General features: G+C 43.8%; 2 protein-coding genes across 5 annotated transcripts in view; both read right to left on the reverse strand.

The window, feature by feature from the left end:
• Positions 1–6,214, reverse strand: TADA2B (transcriptional adaptor 2B). 2 transcript variants are annotated; one of them, XM_048304119.1, is made up of 2 exons: positions 5,938–6,214; positions 1–4,630 (listed from the first exon to the last, which is right to left on the reverse strand). In XM_048304119.1, the coding sequence occupies exons 1-2, from the start codon at positions 6,205–6,207 to the stop codon at positions 3,638–3,640; spliced, it is 1,263 nt and encodes a 420-aa protein (XP_048160076.1). In that variant the 5' UTR covers positions 6,208–6,214; the 3' UTR covers positions 1–3,637. The 2 variants fall into 2 exon arrangements, with proteins under 2 accessions (XP_048160076.1, XP_048160077.1); XM_048304120.1 differs by having other exon boundaries at positions 6,163–6,213.
• Positions 6,215–7,992: 1,778 nt separating this feature from the next.
• TBC1D14 (TBC1 domain family member 14) overlaps positions 7,993–12,442 on the reverse strand; it is a 64,940-nt gene continuing 60,490 nt past the window's right edge. For all 3 annotated transcript variants that reach the window (XM_048303357.1, XM_048303355.1, XM_048303356.1), the window contains one exon: positions 7,993–11,335. In XM_048303357.1, the coding sequence (XP_048159314.1) occupies positions 11,270–11,335 (66 nt within the window). In that variant the 3' untranslated portion in view covers positions 7,993–11,269. The remainder of the gene's footprint in view (positions 11,336–12,442) is intronic.

The raw sequence follows: 12,442 nt of genomic DNA on the forward strand, positions 1-12,442 counted from the left end.
GAACTTTAATACAAGTTTATTTACCAATACACAATGCAAAAATCTAGTAAAACGCTGTGTGCACAACATTAGTTAGGCTTTGTGTGATTTCAGCACAGGCGTTTGTGTGTCTGGCACAGCTACACCAGTAAATGTCAATGCAACATTCCCTTCAAGGAAGAAGGAAGCTGATGAGCTGAACGTGCTCATGGGGTATCTTGCTTCACAGTATTTAATGTGTCATCACTTAAGAGTGACTGGGACACATGCAAAAACATTTTGTGAGAAGAGTAAACCAGAAGGCTCAGGACGCCTGTTTCAGTTGTAAAGGAATTGGATGCAGTGGCCACACAAGAGAATAATGGCAGAGTGCTTAGTGTGTGTGATTTACAAGGCAGTTCATGGTCACAGGCTAGTGCAAATCTCCAAACACTGTTCTTACTGCTTGCTGGGCCTGCCACGGAGCAGGGGGCAGGAGGGGCCGGAGCCAGAATACTCTGCAGCATCCAAGCCCTGGGAGATGGATGCTCCCTTCAACTCAGCGCTGGGATGGACACACACAGCACAGCCCCTACCCAGAGCACAAGATCAGTATTTTGAACAGCTTAGAGAATGTTGCTTTTTCATAGGCTTACATCAATGTTGTTAAGACAGATACTATCATTAGTAATAACTTTAATTAGAAAAGTCAAGAGCATTAAGCATATAAAACACCTTGTCATTAGCAACATGAAGGCTGGGTTATTTGTACAGTACAGGAAGCACTTCCAGATCAACACAAAATACAAGTTGAAAGAGCTCTTTGCCATCTCAGCCCCTTCACCACAGAAGAGCAGCAGCATTGCTGTAGTAAATTGCTGGATTAACATTAACTGCATCTCAATTTATAAGCAATCAAACAGAAAACCAGCAGCTCATAACAAAGGAATGCTTAGACTAAATCAGTTCCATGTGAAATATGGAACAGCAGCATCCTCTAGTGCAAGTCACCTTTAAAATTAAAAAGCATAGCTGACAATGAGACATTGCTTCTAGGGAAGCCCTTTCCAAGGGACTAGTATTTGCTAAAGCAAACATTTACCACCTTGAGTTAGCTTGCAAGTACAAAATAAATATTGATATCCATATTGCATACATTAAAAATACTTTATTTTACATTCATTTTGATGTTCAATAAGTTACGTCTAGCACCAAAGAAACATTTTGGAGGGGTTGAGGAATTAAGAAGCTACAAAGTGTAAATGCAGAATTCACTTCAACATTTAAATGACTCATTGGTGCCTAGATTTTTTCCTAAGTTATTGTTCAGATGGGCTTTACACTATTGCTTCAGTTAAACTGAGATGTGCCAAAACAGTGTAGAAATATGAAAATCACAGATTTGAGGGAAAAAAACCCAGAAGAACCAGAACCAAAACCAAAACAATTCTCTTAAACTCCCAGCTACATGCAGAATTGAGGCATCATAACACCATGTTATGGCAGTTAAGTAACAAGTTACAGGAAGAACCAAATTGCATAACTAGAATGCTGAAAAGACAGACTGAGCTTCTCTCCCACAGGAGTAGGACAGAGAAAATAACCAAGGGTTTATACCTTATGAACTTGTGTGCTGCTTGTACATGCATATAGGGTGGAAGTGGTTATTACAGCTACTCAGCACAGTGCAGTTAGCTCCACTGCTGCCAAGAAGAGACAATTTTGTCTCGAGTATGCCACAACAAACCACTTACAGATAAGCCAAAGTATTATATCCCAGAGGACATAGCCCTTACCTTTTCTGAAGGGACATAACATCATAAGCTCAAAAGAAAAAGGCACTAGAGTTTTGGTTTTTTTCCTTAGAAATGCTGGCTTTGTAATTTTATTCTAATCTCTGGTAACACTATTTTGGTAATGCTGGATGTATTAAATGAAACCCAGTTCTGATCAGAATACCTCTGCCAAACTGCAGAATTAATACTGTTTTACAATTTTGTTGCATCCTCACTGACTACAGCCCAAAGCACCAAAGCAAGATGACATTTCCAGATCGTGCACTCATATTGAAGCCAGTCAGGTTCCAAGTTTTTGGTACACCTGCACTCCAGGAGACCTGCCCAGCCGGCCGCCAGTCACAGCTTCCTGCTCCAGACACAACCAGCAGAGAGGCTTAGGCACAAGTAAATCTGTGCCATCTTTCGTGTGGCAAACCACCACTTTTATTCATTTATTCAAATGCCAGCATGGGAATTTAAGGATGAAATGGGCATAAAAATCTTTTTATAATCCTTCTTCAACATCTTTTCCTTAATCAATAGCTCTTACTAGAACATCACTGTGAGTCTGGCATTTGTGTTTCCCACTGTGTTACATCCCAGGTGGTGCCTGGCTCCAGCAGCACTCCAGGCTGTAGCTGTCAGAACTGGGAGGAGATCCCTCCCAAGGTGCACTGTTCTACCTGTCAGTAAATTCAGATTCAATGTGCCTGGGCTGGTATGTTTCAAGGTATGTGCAATTAGAATCCTACAGTGGCTGGATTAAATGCTCCAAATTTAGAAACACTTTGTGCATTTTGACCAAATCTGCATCAATTGTTATTTTTGTTTTTAAAGACCAATCTCAGTGATCACACTCCATTTGAGAATCTTGCTCCCTTTCCCTGACTTTCCAACAAAATCCAGAAGGAGGCAGCTACACCTCCTTAGCCTGTATGAACTCAGCACTTAAGATCCCAAAGGAGGAGGAGCAGGCTCCCCCAACAAGGACAAGCAGTGATTTTGCTGGCTGACACTTCCAACTGCTGCCAAAGACCTCACTGCCTATTCTCCCAAACCCCATTTCTGGCCCAAATCAGGTATCTCACTGTAGCTGACCCCTCCTCTGGAGGAGGGCACCACAGCTGCTGGGGATTCCTGACACTCCAGTACCAAGTAGGAAACTCAAAGCTTCAGAGGGGTCTATCAGGAAACTCAAGTCAAAGCAATGCCTGGATTAGCTGGGAGCTCTTCAAAAACCCCCCTCCACAGCACAACTCCCTGAAGGCATCTCACCTACCACATTTCCTTCCTTCCTTCCCTCCTTTCACTCCCTGCCACGACTCATCCCTGCTGTATTCTCGACAGGAACTCTCATCCCCGTGTCCCCATGCCTTGGCTGTAGTTACTAAGGAGAATGTTCCAAAAGCTTAGCAATGGTCACAAAAGTCCCTGCTCACCTGCTCCTGAGCACAGGACTTTTGTAAGCTTCACTTTGCTGCCAGCATTATGCCAAAAAAACAAAACAAAGGGTGAAGAAAGTTTCCAGCAAATGAAACTATCTCCTACCTTCAAAGAAAAGCAAGGATTACACTGATATTCATTTATCCAATAGTACAGACTAAAGCAACTACTCTGGGACTACCAGACTTGAGTAAGTTCACATGAAAAAATCTGTTCTAATAATGTACCAAAAGCAGTGAAATCCAATGTAGAAGTTTCACAATTAAGTATTTTCCATGATTCAAAGCAAAAGTCTATTTGAGCCACCATGGATCATGATGACTGTGGGGGTTTATGTATCTGATTTTTTGTGTTTTTAAGCGACATGGTTTCTGTATCTTTGGGGAGGGAAGGAAAAAGTAACGGAGTCCTTGAGGCTGTAATGGGCCTCTGCTGTGTTTTTTCAGATCAGCTAAGTTTCATGAAGCATCCCTGGATATCCAACCACTTTCTGTCAGAAAGTTTAAAATCCTTTTCTTCAGTACCTTATCTAAGTAACTGGGAAGGCGACTCTTTGAAGGAATTCCTTGTCTTTTTTGGAGATGGTCTTTAATGATGATAGTTTTTACAGTCACATAACGTGCAGGACTCAAGTTCAGAGAACTGCAGAGCACCTTTTCCCTGTCCGATAAGAGTTCAAAGCCAGGCAGGTTTTCAATGGCAGCAAATTCACCTTCTTTACCCTCTTCCTTCCCTCTCTTGGAACTAGCTATGTTCTTGTTCTCCTTCCTCTTTTCCCGTTTGTGCCTGGCTGCCTCGTACTCTGCCGACTCTTCCATTTTGGTGATCCCATTTCGCCGATACCGCTGCAGCTCCCGAATCTTTGCTCGAAGTATCCTCTCCTTGTGCATGTTCTCAAAGAAGTCTTCAAACTCCTTACAAGACATGAACTGGTACAAAGGCCTCAGTTTCAGCCTCAACTCCTTCTCTTCTTTTGTGATCTTTCGTTTGGGAGCTTTCTCCTTGTCTTTTTTATCCTTGCCCAGGAAGGCCGGTACCAAGTTATAGTCTCGCGCAATGTTCTTCCGCCGTTGCCTCTCCTTGAGTTTCCTTACGTACATGTCCACATGAGCTCTTTTTAACTCGATCTCCACGTCGTCGTCATCGTAGTTTACCGAAAGGCCGCTGATCAGCGTCTCGGCGTCCTGGTCGTACTCGATCTCATAGTCGTCGCGGAGCGGCATGTAGCCCAGCTGCTGCTGCTCGGCCACCGAGATGTCCAGCGGCGGCAGCGGCGTCGTCAGGCTGGGGGACAGCGGGCCGCCACTGGGACACGTGTGGTCCGTCACTCTGTTTGGAATAGTGTCAGGGATGCAGGCTTTTCCCAGGTTGCCATGGATATACATGCTCACATAGTGTTCCATCACCTCCTGAGGTGTTCGGGATGCTCCCACATGAGCAGCCATGTCCTCCTAAACAGAAAAAAAGGAGGAGTGATAAAACGATTCCCATTACATCTCCAGCAGAATGAGCACTCAGGAAATAGCACAACTTTTCCCCTGCTCCTCAAAAGCCAACTTCCAGTACCTAAACTTCTCTAGCAATACTGGCCGTGTTTCCATCAGATCTGCGATTTCAGCTCTGGATGAGTGTTTGCAGTGCACCCTGGTGATTCCTGAGAACCCACAGCACTCCCACAAAGCCAGCTCACCATGAGCAGGAAGCTGTCCAAGTCCCAAGCCAACACCAACAGGACTATACAGCTTGGGTTTTGCTTGTGTAGACCACATTACTGCGGAGCAACGTGGAAACAGACAAACAGTATTTACTGTGAGAATAACAGTATTTATTATTTTCTAGTTATTTAAGAACTAAGCAAGCTGCAATGATCTTACACTTTAAGGTTTTGAAAAAGTCTTTATATTTAACAAAGCAAAACATACGTAACAACAAATCAAGTCAATCAAAAATTAATCAAAGGGTCCAGCGGAGGGCAATGAGGATGACTGGGGGAGTGGAGTGTCTCTCTTACAAAGACAGGCTGAGGGAGTCGGGCTTGCTCAGCCTCGGAAAGAGACAACTGAGAGGGGACATCACCAGTGTCCATCAGTATCTGAAGGGAGGTGTCAGAGGATGGAGCCAGGCTCTGCTCTGTGGTGCCAAGCAATAGGACAAGAAGCAACAAGCAGAAACTGATGCACAGGAAGTCCCACATGTACATGAGAAAGAACTTCTTCACTGTGCAGGTTTTCTGAGCTCTGGGGCAGGCTGCCCAGAGAGGCTGTGGAGTCTCCCTCACTGGAAATAGTCAAGAACCGTGTGGATGCAATCCTGTACAATGTGCTCTGGGATGACCCAACGTTGTCCCTTCCAACCTGACCCATTCTGTGATTGTGAAATGACGCTTTCTTACTGCTGTTTTTCAAAACCAAGCCTGCCTGTGCAGTGACAGGGAAGGCGAGCAGCCAGCCCGCAGCTGGGACATACTGAAGCCAAAGGCTGAGCACGGATAAGAGGCAGGTGCAAGATGTGTGACACGGACGCGCTGACGGGAGGCAAACGCAGGCAGGTAGCGACAGGTCCGAGCTGCCGGGTGCGCTGCTCGGACCAGCGGGGAGCCCGCAGGGAGCCCGTCCGGCGCCACCCCCGGCACGGCCCCGCCAGACAGGGGCAGCTCGGGGTTCGCAGCGCAGGACCCGCCCCCGGGGGCTGCTGTCAGGACCGCCGGTCCGAGGAGGAGGATCGCCCCCTCCCCTTGTCCTCGCCCCTCACCCCTTACCCAGTTGCCGAAGCCGAACTGCTCGATGGCGTCCAGCAGCAGCTGCTCCTCACGGCTGCTCCAGCCGCCCTCGGCCTCGGCGCCCCAGAGGGTGAAGCGGCCGCCGTCCACCAGCTGGTAGCCGTGCCATCGGCGGTGCGGGCCGATCTCGGCGCCCGCCGAGAAGCACTCGGGGCAGAGCTCGATGTCGGCGCACTCGGTGCAGCGGAAGCGCAGCGGGCTCACCTCGGCCAGGCAGTACACGCAGTACTTCTTCCCCAGTTCCGCCATCTTACCCCGCCCGCGCGCGCGCGCGGCCGCGCCCCCGGCGCCCGCGCCGCCAATGGCAGCGCGTTCGGGGGGCGGGGCCGCGGCGAGCGCCAGCCAATGGGGCCGGGTCTGCCGGGCGCGGGGCGGTGTCAGGACGAGGGGGCGGCCCCGATTGGCCGAGCGGGGCCTGTCTGCCCTTCCCGCGGCCAATGGGAGAGGCCGCCCCCAGCGAAGCCGCCGCGAGGGGCCGCCCGCGAGGGGGCGGGGCCGCGGCACGGGCAGGGGGCGGGGCCGGGCCGGTGCCCGGCAACGGGGGAAGCGGGGCGGGGCCGGGCCGGGCCAGCGGGGCACGCAGGCAGCGCGGCGGGAGGAGCCTGATCCTCCTCGTGACATTTCAAATGGAAGCGTCTCTTCCCCGGGCAGGTGAGGATTAAAGAAATAGAGCGATTCTTCTTCTAGTTCTACTCCTCTTGGCCCATGCAGAAAACGTCAGGCTGAAGCCTGAAATCCAAACGCTTGGAACCACCTTGAGCGCTCAGAAAGAACTGGTCAACGCTCTATGGACTTTGAGCACATGAAGAAAGAACTCGACTATCTGTGATGAAATCCTGAAGCTCAGAAAGGTCTCGGACATATACCATATTCTCAGCCACCTCATGGAAAAACTGGAGTTAATGGAAGCAGAAAGCCAAGGCAGAAAGGCTGAACTGATGGGCGTCAAAACATGTCAGAGGAGAGCGATATCCTGACCAAAACAAAACCAGCCAGAGCCAGCCTGTAGAGAAACAACCTGAAACTGCAGCAGAAACGGGGTTTGCTTGATATTGAGATCCTGCTTCAGGACTTGGAGGAAAAGGTGGATACTGTAGAGCTGCTGAGTCAGTAGAAATGCCGCTGGAAACGCAGAAATGTCACTACGCTGGGCTGGCCCCTACTTGTAGGGGAATTCAGATAAAAAGCCAGAAAGCAAATTCCTCTTTTCTTGCTGAGCATGGCTGAAGAAACTTGGAATTATTATTTGGGAAAACAAGTAAAGTAAATCTAGTTTAGAACAAATGTGTGCAACTCCTGTAATAGATACAATAGAAAACTTTCAGTATTGAATTGGTGTCAGCTTAGAGAGAACAAATCTGATTTCACATTCTAATTCTACACATCAGGAGATACTTCAGCAAAAGGCAGTGGGACAGCTGCTCGCTGGATAAACCGTGGCAGCCAAGGCTTTGCCTGTGTTCTGCATGTACCTTTATTGCACAGGTACTGCCTTCTCTCCCCTCTTATCTTTTATTTGGTCCTTCAACCTCTTTTCACTTAAGCAACAGGAAGCTTCTCCACTTTAAGTCCTGAAGTTACACCTACGTCAGAAGTAAAACAATACTGCCTTAACTTTAGCACAAAAATGCTTTGTGATTATGAAACTTGCAATAAACTTAAGATTTCTTCTTTTCAAAACAAAGCCAGGATAAGTTATTTAAGCATTTCTGAGTTCTGTGCATGTCACAAAGATATACTTACAACTACTTTGCATAATGAATTTATCAGACCTCAGGCCCAGTCTTAGAGAAAGGTGTATGAAAAGGGATAAAACCACAGGCATGGAAAGTATCAGATCTTCTAAAAGTATGATGGAATTTAACAGGTATTTGAACATGAGAACTTGGAAAGCATCAGCAAATAGTCCTCCACCTTCAATACACAAATGGCCCAAAGTCCTCTTTTTGAACAGACAAAAACTGCAAAGCCACCTTTGAAGAAGAAGACAAGTACTGGAATTTTTAATATCTGAATTACACTGACAGTAGCTGATTAAGATAACTTTACATGACTTTATTTAACAAAACCATATATTTACAGTTGAAAAAAGTTCCAGTTTGATACACATATCTAAACAAAACAAACATGGTAACTACATAACCCAATTTAAACATGATGTACAGGAGATGTACCAACACTTCTCTCTATGTCATTCTTATTTTAAAACATTCAAAAATAAGCTGTTACAAGGTACCTTTTCTTTTTCCAAATGAAATTGTTTACTAAATGAAATAACATTAATGATTGACTGCAGATTGAAGTTGCAAAACTGCTTTATTATAAAGTGCAGATTGTAAAGAATCCCAAAGCTGGTTGGAGTTTTCTGGTTTCTCTGATCTGCTGCAGGTACAGTGGTACTTTTGATGTGTTGCAGCAGTTTTATTTTGCCTTGAACACATGAAAAAAAGTCTGCTTGATGGGGACATTTGCTCCATAAAAGAAAATCTCATGCATCTTGTTACAGATCCTTTCAAGCACCTGAACAATAAAATTGTCAAATTTTTAAATGCAATTCCCTGAATTTCTTAAGTAAGATTTCTGTAATAGCTAATTAAGAGATTTGGTATACTGCAAGAAACTTGAAAAGCTCAGTGGCAAGGAATTCTATGCCATTACTACTCATCTCTGTTTTTGTCAAAATTCAGGCGTTACCTTCAAATCAAGTTAATGAGAAGTTGCAATAATTGCATGTTTAGGCAGGTGATTTTTTTTCACATGTATTTTGTTTGAAAACAAACTGTGCAAAGCTCCTTATTGCATTGCTGTTTCTTCATTAAAGAACATACCTTATATACACAAAGAAATCCTTTACAAAATATATACAACTTCTAAGAACAGATCAAATCACAAAACAAAGTAATTACATTTGCAAGTAACAAACAGTGCACAAGTGTTGCAGCAGGCCTTTTCCCCACAACTGTGCCCACTGTCACTGTTACATTCAACATCTTATTGAGAAGAGAAAAAGAACAGGCTGTTGATGGCTGCCAAGGTACCTAATAGCTAAAAAAGCATTTTTAACCAGACAAATGAGCCACACTTGTAGACTTGCTTTAAAAGAAAATACAAATGTAGTTGCAATGAAGACTTAAACCACAAAGCCAGTTACAGTACCACCTAAAACTGTATACTGAGGAAAAAGTGATCTCTGTGTTTAAAACCGTTTGAAAGCATAGTGCAAATGTTTCGGATGGCCTCTCGTATTCTTCATGGAAAGGCATATTTGTTGTAGTAATAGAAAAAGTAATATCAAAAAACACTTACTGACCTTCCTGCTTTCTATTGCACTTCAAAGCAACAAGTACCAGTCATTGGAGGACAAATTCTGTACAAATTTTGAGTGAATTAACACGTTTCCTATCACATCTTAACATCTATTTTCAGTAAGTGATGACCTAGATGATGCCTTGTGGAGGAATTAAGATGACTAACAAAAAAACCACATCCATTACACCAGGTACACAAAGTGGACAGGAGAAGAGGTCAGTGAGGTATTGGACTTGCAGGCTGCATTTGCATTACACATCTTTCAAAGTGACTATGAGTCCTCACTTACCAGGGAGTCTTGTTCTCACTCTTCTTACTATTACAATCAAATTATCCCTCATAGAAATAATGTCTGTACCAAAGGACCATGTTTTGATTACGTCCCACAGTCCTTTACATTGTATGTTGAGTTGAGCAGTGTGCAACTATTCTTCTTGGTTTTTATTTGGACAATGCCAAAATAATCAGCATAAACCAGCTGAAGAGCACTGGGAAACCGCTGACCATACAGCTGGAGGATTTATAACGCCTGTTCACAGTTAACACAAATATTGCTTCAGTTACATTTCCCTTTTCAATGATCATCATTATTATAAAATAGGTTTTACACTGTACACTATGCAATAAACATTCTTGTAAATCAGAGGCACTCACGATTTGCCCTTCAACATTCACCTGAATGCAGAGAGGATCTAAGATGTACGAGGATTTATGTAACAGCAGTTTGCTGCTGCTGTAACTTGCTCTCATGTATTAGAGGTCAGATAAAATGCTCAGAAATGACAGCTTGTACTTATGATGTCTGGCACATTTCCCAATAAACTTCTTTCACTTGTCACTCTATGGATCAGCTCCACATAACTTTCCCACTGTGGCAGCAGCAGCAGCTTTGGGAGATCCCACAAAACCTTTTTTTTTCAGCAGCAACACTGGCAAACATTAACTGCTCCCCTACCATACCTCCTCCTCAGTTCTGCCAGTGAGCAAAGCTGGGCTTAAAGTAACTATCAAAATTGCTTTTAACCATTTCTCAGTTTATCTGCTAAGTCCACAGTTTTATCTCCATGACTGGACACATGGCACAGGACTAAGCAGCTGGTAGGCAAGAACATCCCGAAACAGCACTGCTCCAGTAGAGGGACACATGGAAACATGCATTTAGTAGGATGTGACCTTGGCTTTAAAAAGAGGAAAGAGAGTACATTTGGGAAATGATGCCACCTTAATACTAGAATGCTCTTGGTGAGTTTGGAATCTAGTCTGATGAATGGAATTTCCTCCATATGCACCCAGTCCATATTGGAAAAATAAATTTCCAAGGCATCTTGAAGAATAATTAGTTTTGCACTGCTAGTTTGACTTCTCTTCCAAGTTTACTTTCTACTTAACTTTTTCTTATTAAAGAAAGGAGTGTGGTTCTATGTCTACATGATTTCTTTGGTAAATGGGACCCCCAGCCTATAAAATCAGAAGCATTTCTAAAGAAATGGTCCTTACATCATTTAAAATTCCAGCACCAGTGATCTAAAATCCACATCCAGCTACTGTTACAGGTATTGGAAATATATCCTGCCTAAGAATGAAACAGGGGAATAGCTGTCAAAGCAACCAATATTGATGAATGTCCAGTCTTTTAAAACACCAAAGAAAAAAATTTTAAAAAACCCCAAACCCTTGATATTATTTTGTTTGACTGCTCTCAGCAGAAGTATAGAATGTGTAATGCTCTCCACAGCATATGCTCATACCACTAAAAGTTTAAGGCTAAGCCTAGGTTTAATTTATAAGGGGTTTATCCCCTATTTTCCTTTCTTTTTTTTTTTTTTTTTTTTTTTTTTAACTCCTCCTCCTCATTTTTCTTCTCTCCCCCTTAAGGCTATTCTACTACTAAATAGAACTCTGAACTAACACTTTGATTTGCAGGCTCATACATGTCAAACAGTAACCAATACTTTTGCCACTTTAGCTCTTTTCCTGGGAGTCACTGGAGGCAAACCCCATGTTAACGTTTGAGTGAAGGACTTCCTTTTTCCATTTCCCGGTTATCTTTCTGCAGAGCAGCCAGTATCTAGACATTTCAAGAAATGAGAGAGAAGAAAAGCATTAGATTTAAAAAATTACTCAATAATTTATTCTGAAGAGTTTCCAGTTATGTCTGAGCAATACTATTTTAACTATCAAATGTAATTAAATTTAGAGAAACTCTCCACTGACAAGAGACCTCTCCTGTAAGTCCTTGTGACATGGTGGATAGAAACAGATTTAACAAAGGTTTAAACACCATCTCCCCCCCAACATACACTTTAGAAACCTGTTACTTGGGGTACTTGGCAGAATAGGACCCCTATCTCTCCTTCTCCATGAGGGAAGCAGCAGCAGGCTGGGAATTTATTTGGAATGCAATCCTCATGCACACATGACATGTTGAAGGAAGGTCAGACAATGAACAACTTGTAGAGCCACTCCTGCTGTGAAGGTTAGAAATCCTCATCTCAAAGAGAAAGCTGGAAATCCCCAGCATCTAAAGACACTGCTACCCCAGTAAAGAACCAGGAAAACCCAGTTGCAGCTGAATTCCCCCAACCACTACATTTAACACCACCTTTCGTTTTCACTGCACAAAAGCAACTGGATAAAATGGGCAGAGCTCTGTAATGGAATGACTCACAAAGTGGGCTGTATTGCTGCTTTGAACAAAGAAGGAAAAAAAAGTGGGGGAGCTTCCACTCTCTGACATGAATGGCTGTTACAGCCACTTAATGATTTCCACATTCAGGTGACATCTTTTTTCTTTACACTGGAATTTAGTTGAAATTACAGTGATAAAACAATTTCTGAAATCCCATACTAAATCCCAATACAGAAGTCAAGAGATGCAATCACTTCTGTAGAGACCAAAATTAGGCAGAGTAGAGATCTTCAAGAAGATTAAGATGACTGTATGATAGTATGTCCTGACAAATTGTCATCTTCTCCCAAGGAGTAGATTTCTGCTTTTAAGTATCAGGTTGTAATGTTGCCAGCAGCCTTTGGAATTAATAAATTTTAAAAATTGTGTGACACTTTACTTCATAAACTTCACTCAATATTTCAATTTTGAATGTTGACTGAGGTCTCTCTTTCCAGAGGAGTTTAAGCTGAGGGAATCCACTCACCTCAACGTACGCTAAGAGCA

Source organism: Corvus hawaiiensis, chromosome 5 (assembly GCF_020740725.1).
Source record: "Corvus hawaiiensis isolate bCorHaw1 chromosome 5, bCorHaw1.pri.cur, whole genome shotgun sequence".
Lineage (NCBI taxonomy): Eukaryota > Metazoa > Chordata > Aves > Passeriformes > Corvidae > Corvus > Corvus hawaiiensis.

Coding starts and splice junctions, on each gene's coding strand:
- TADA2B (XM_048304119.1), bottom strand. CDS start 6,207: ATGGCGGAACTGGGGAAGAAGTACTGCGTGTACTGCCTGGCCGAGGTG. Junction 4,631..5,937: donor AGTTCGGCTTCGGCAACTGG/GTAAGGGGTGAG, acceptor TTTTCTGTTTAG/GAGGACATGGCTGCTCATGT.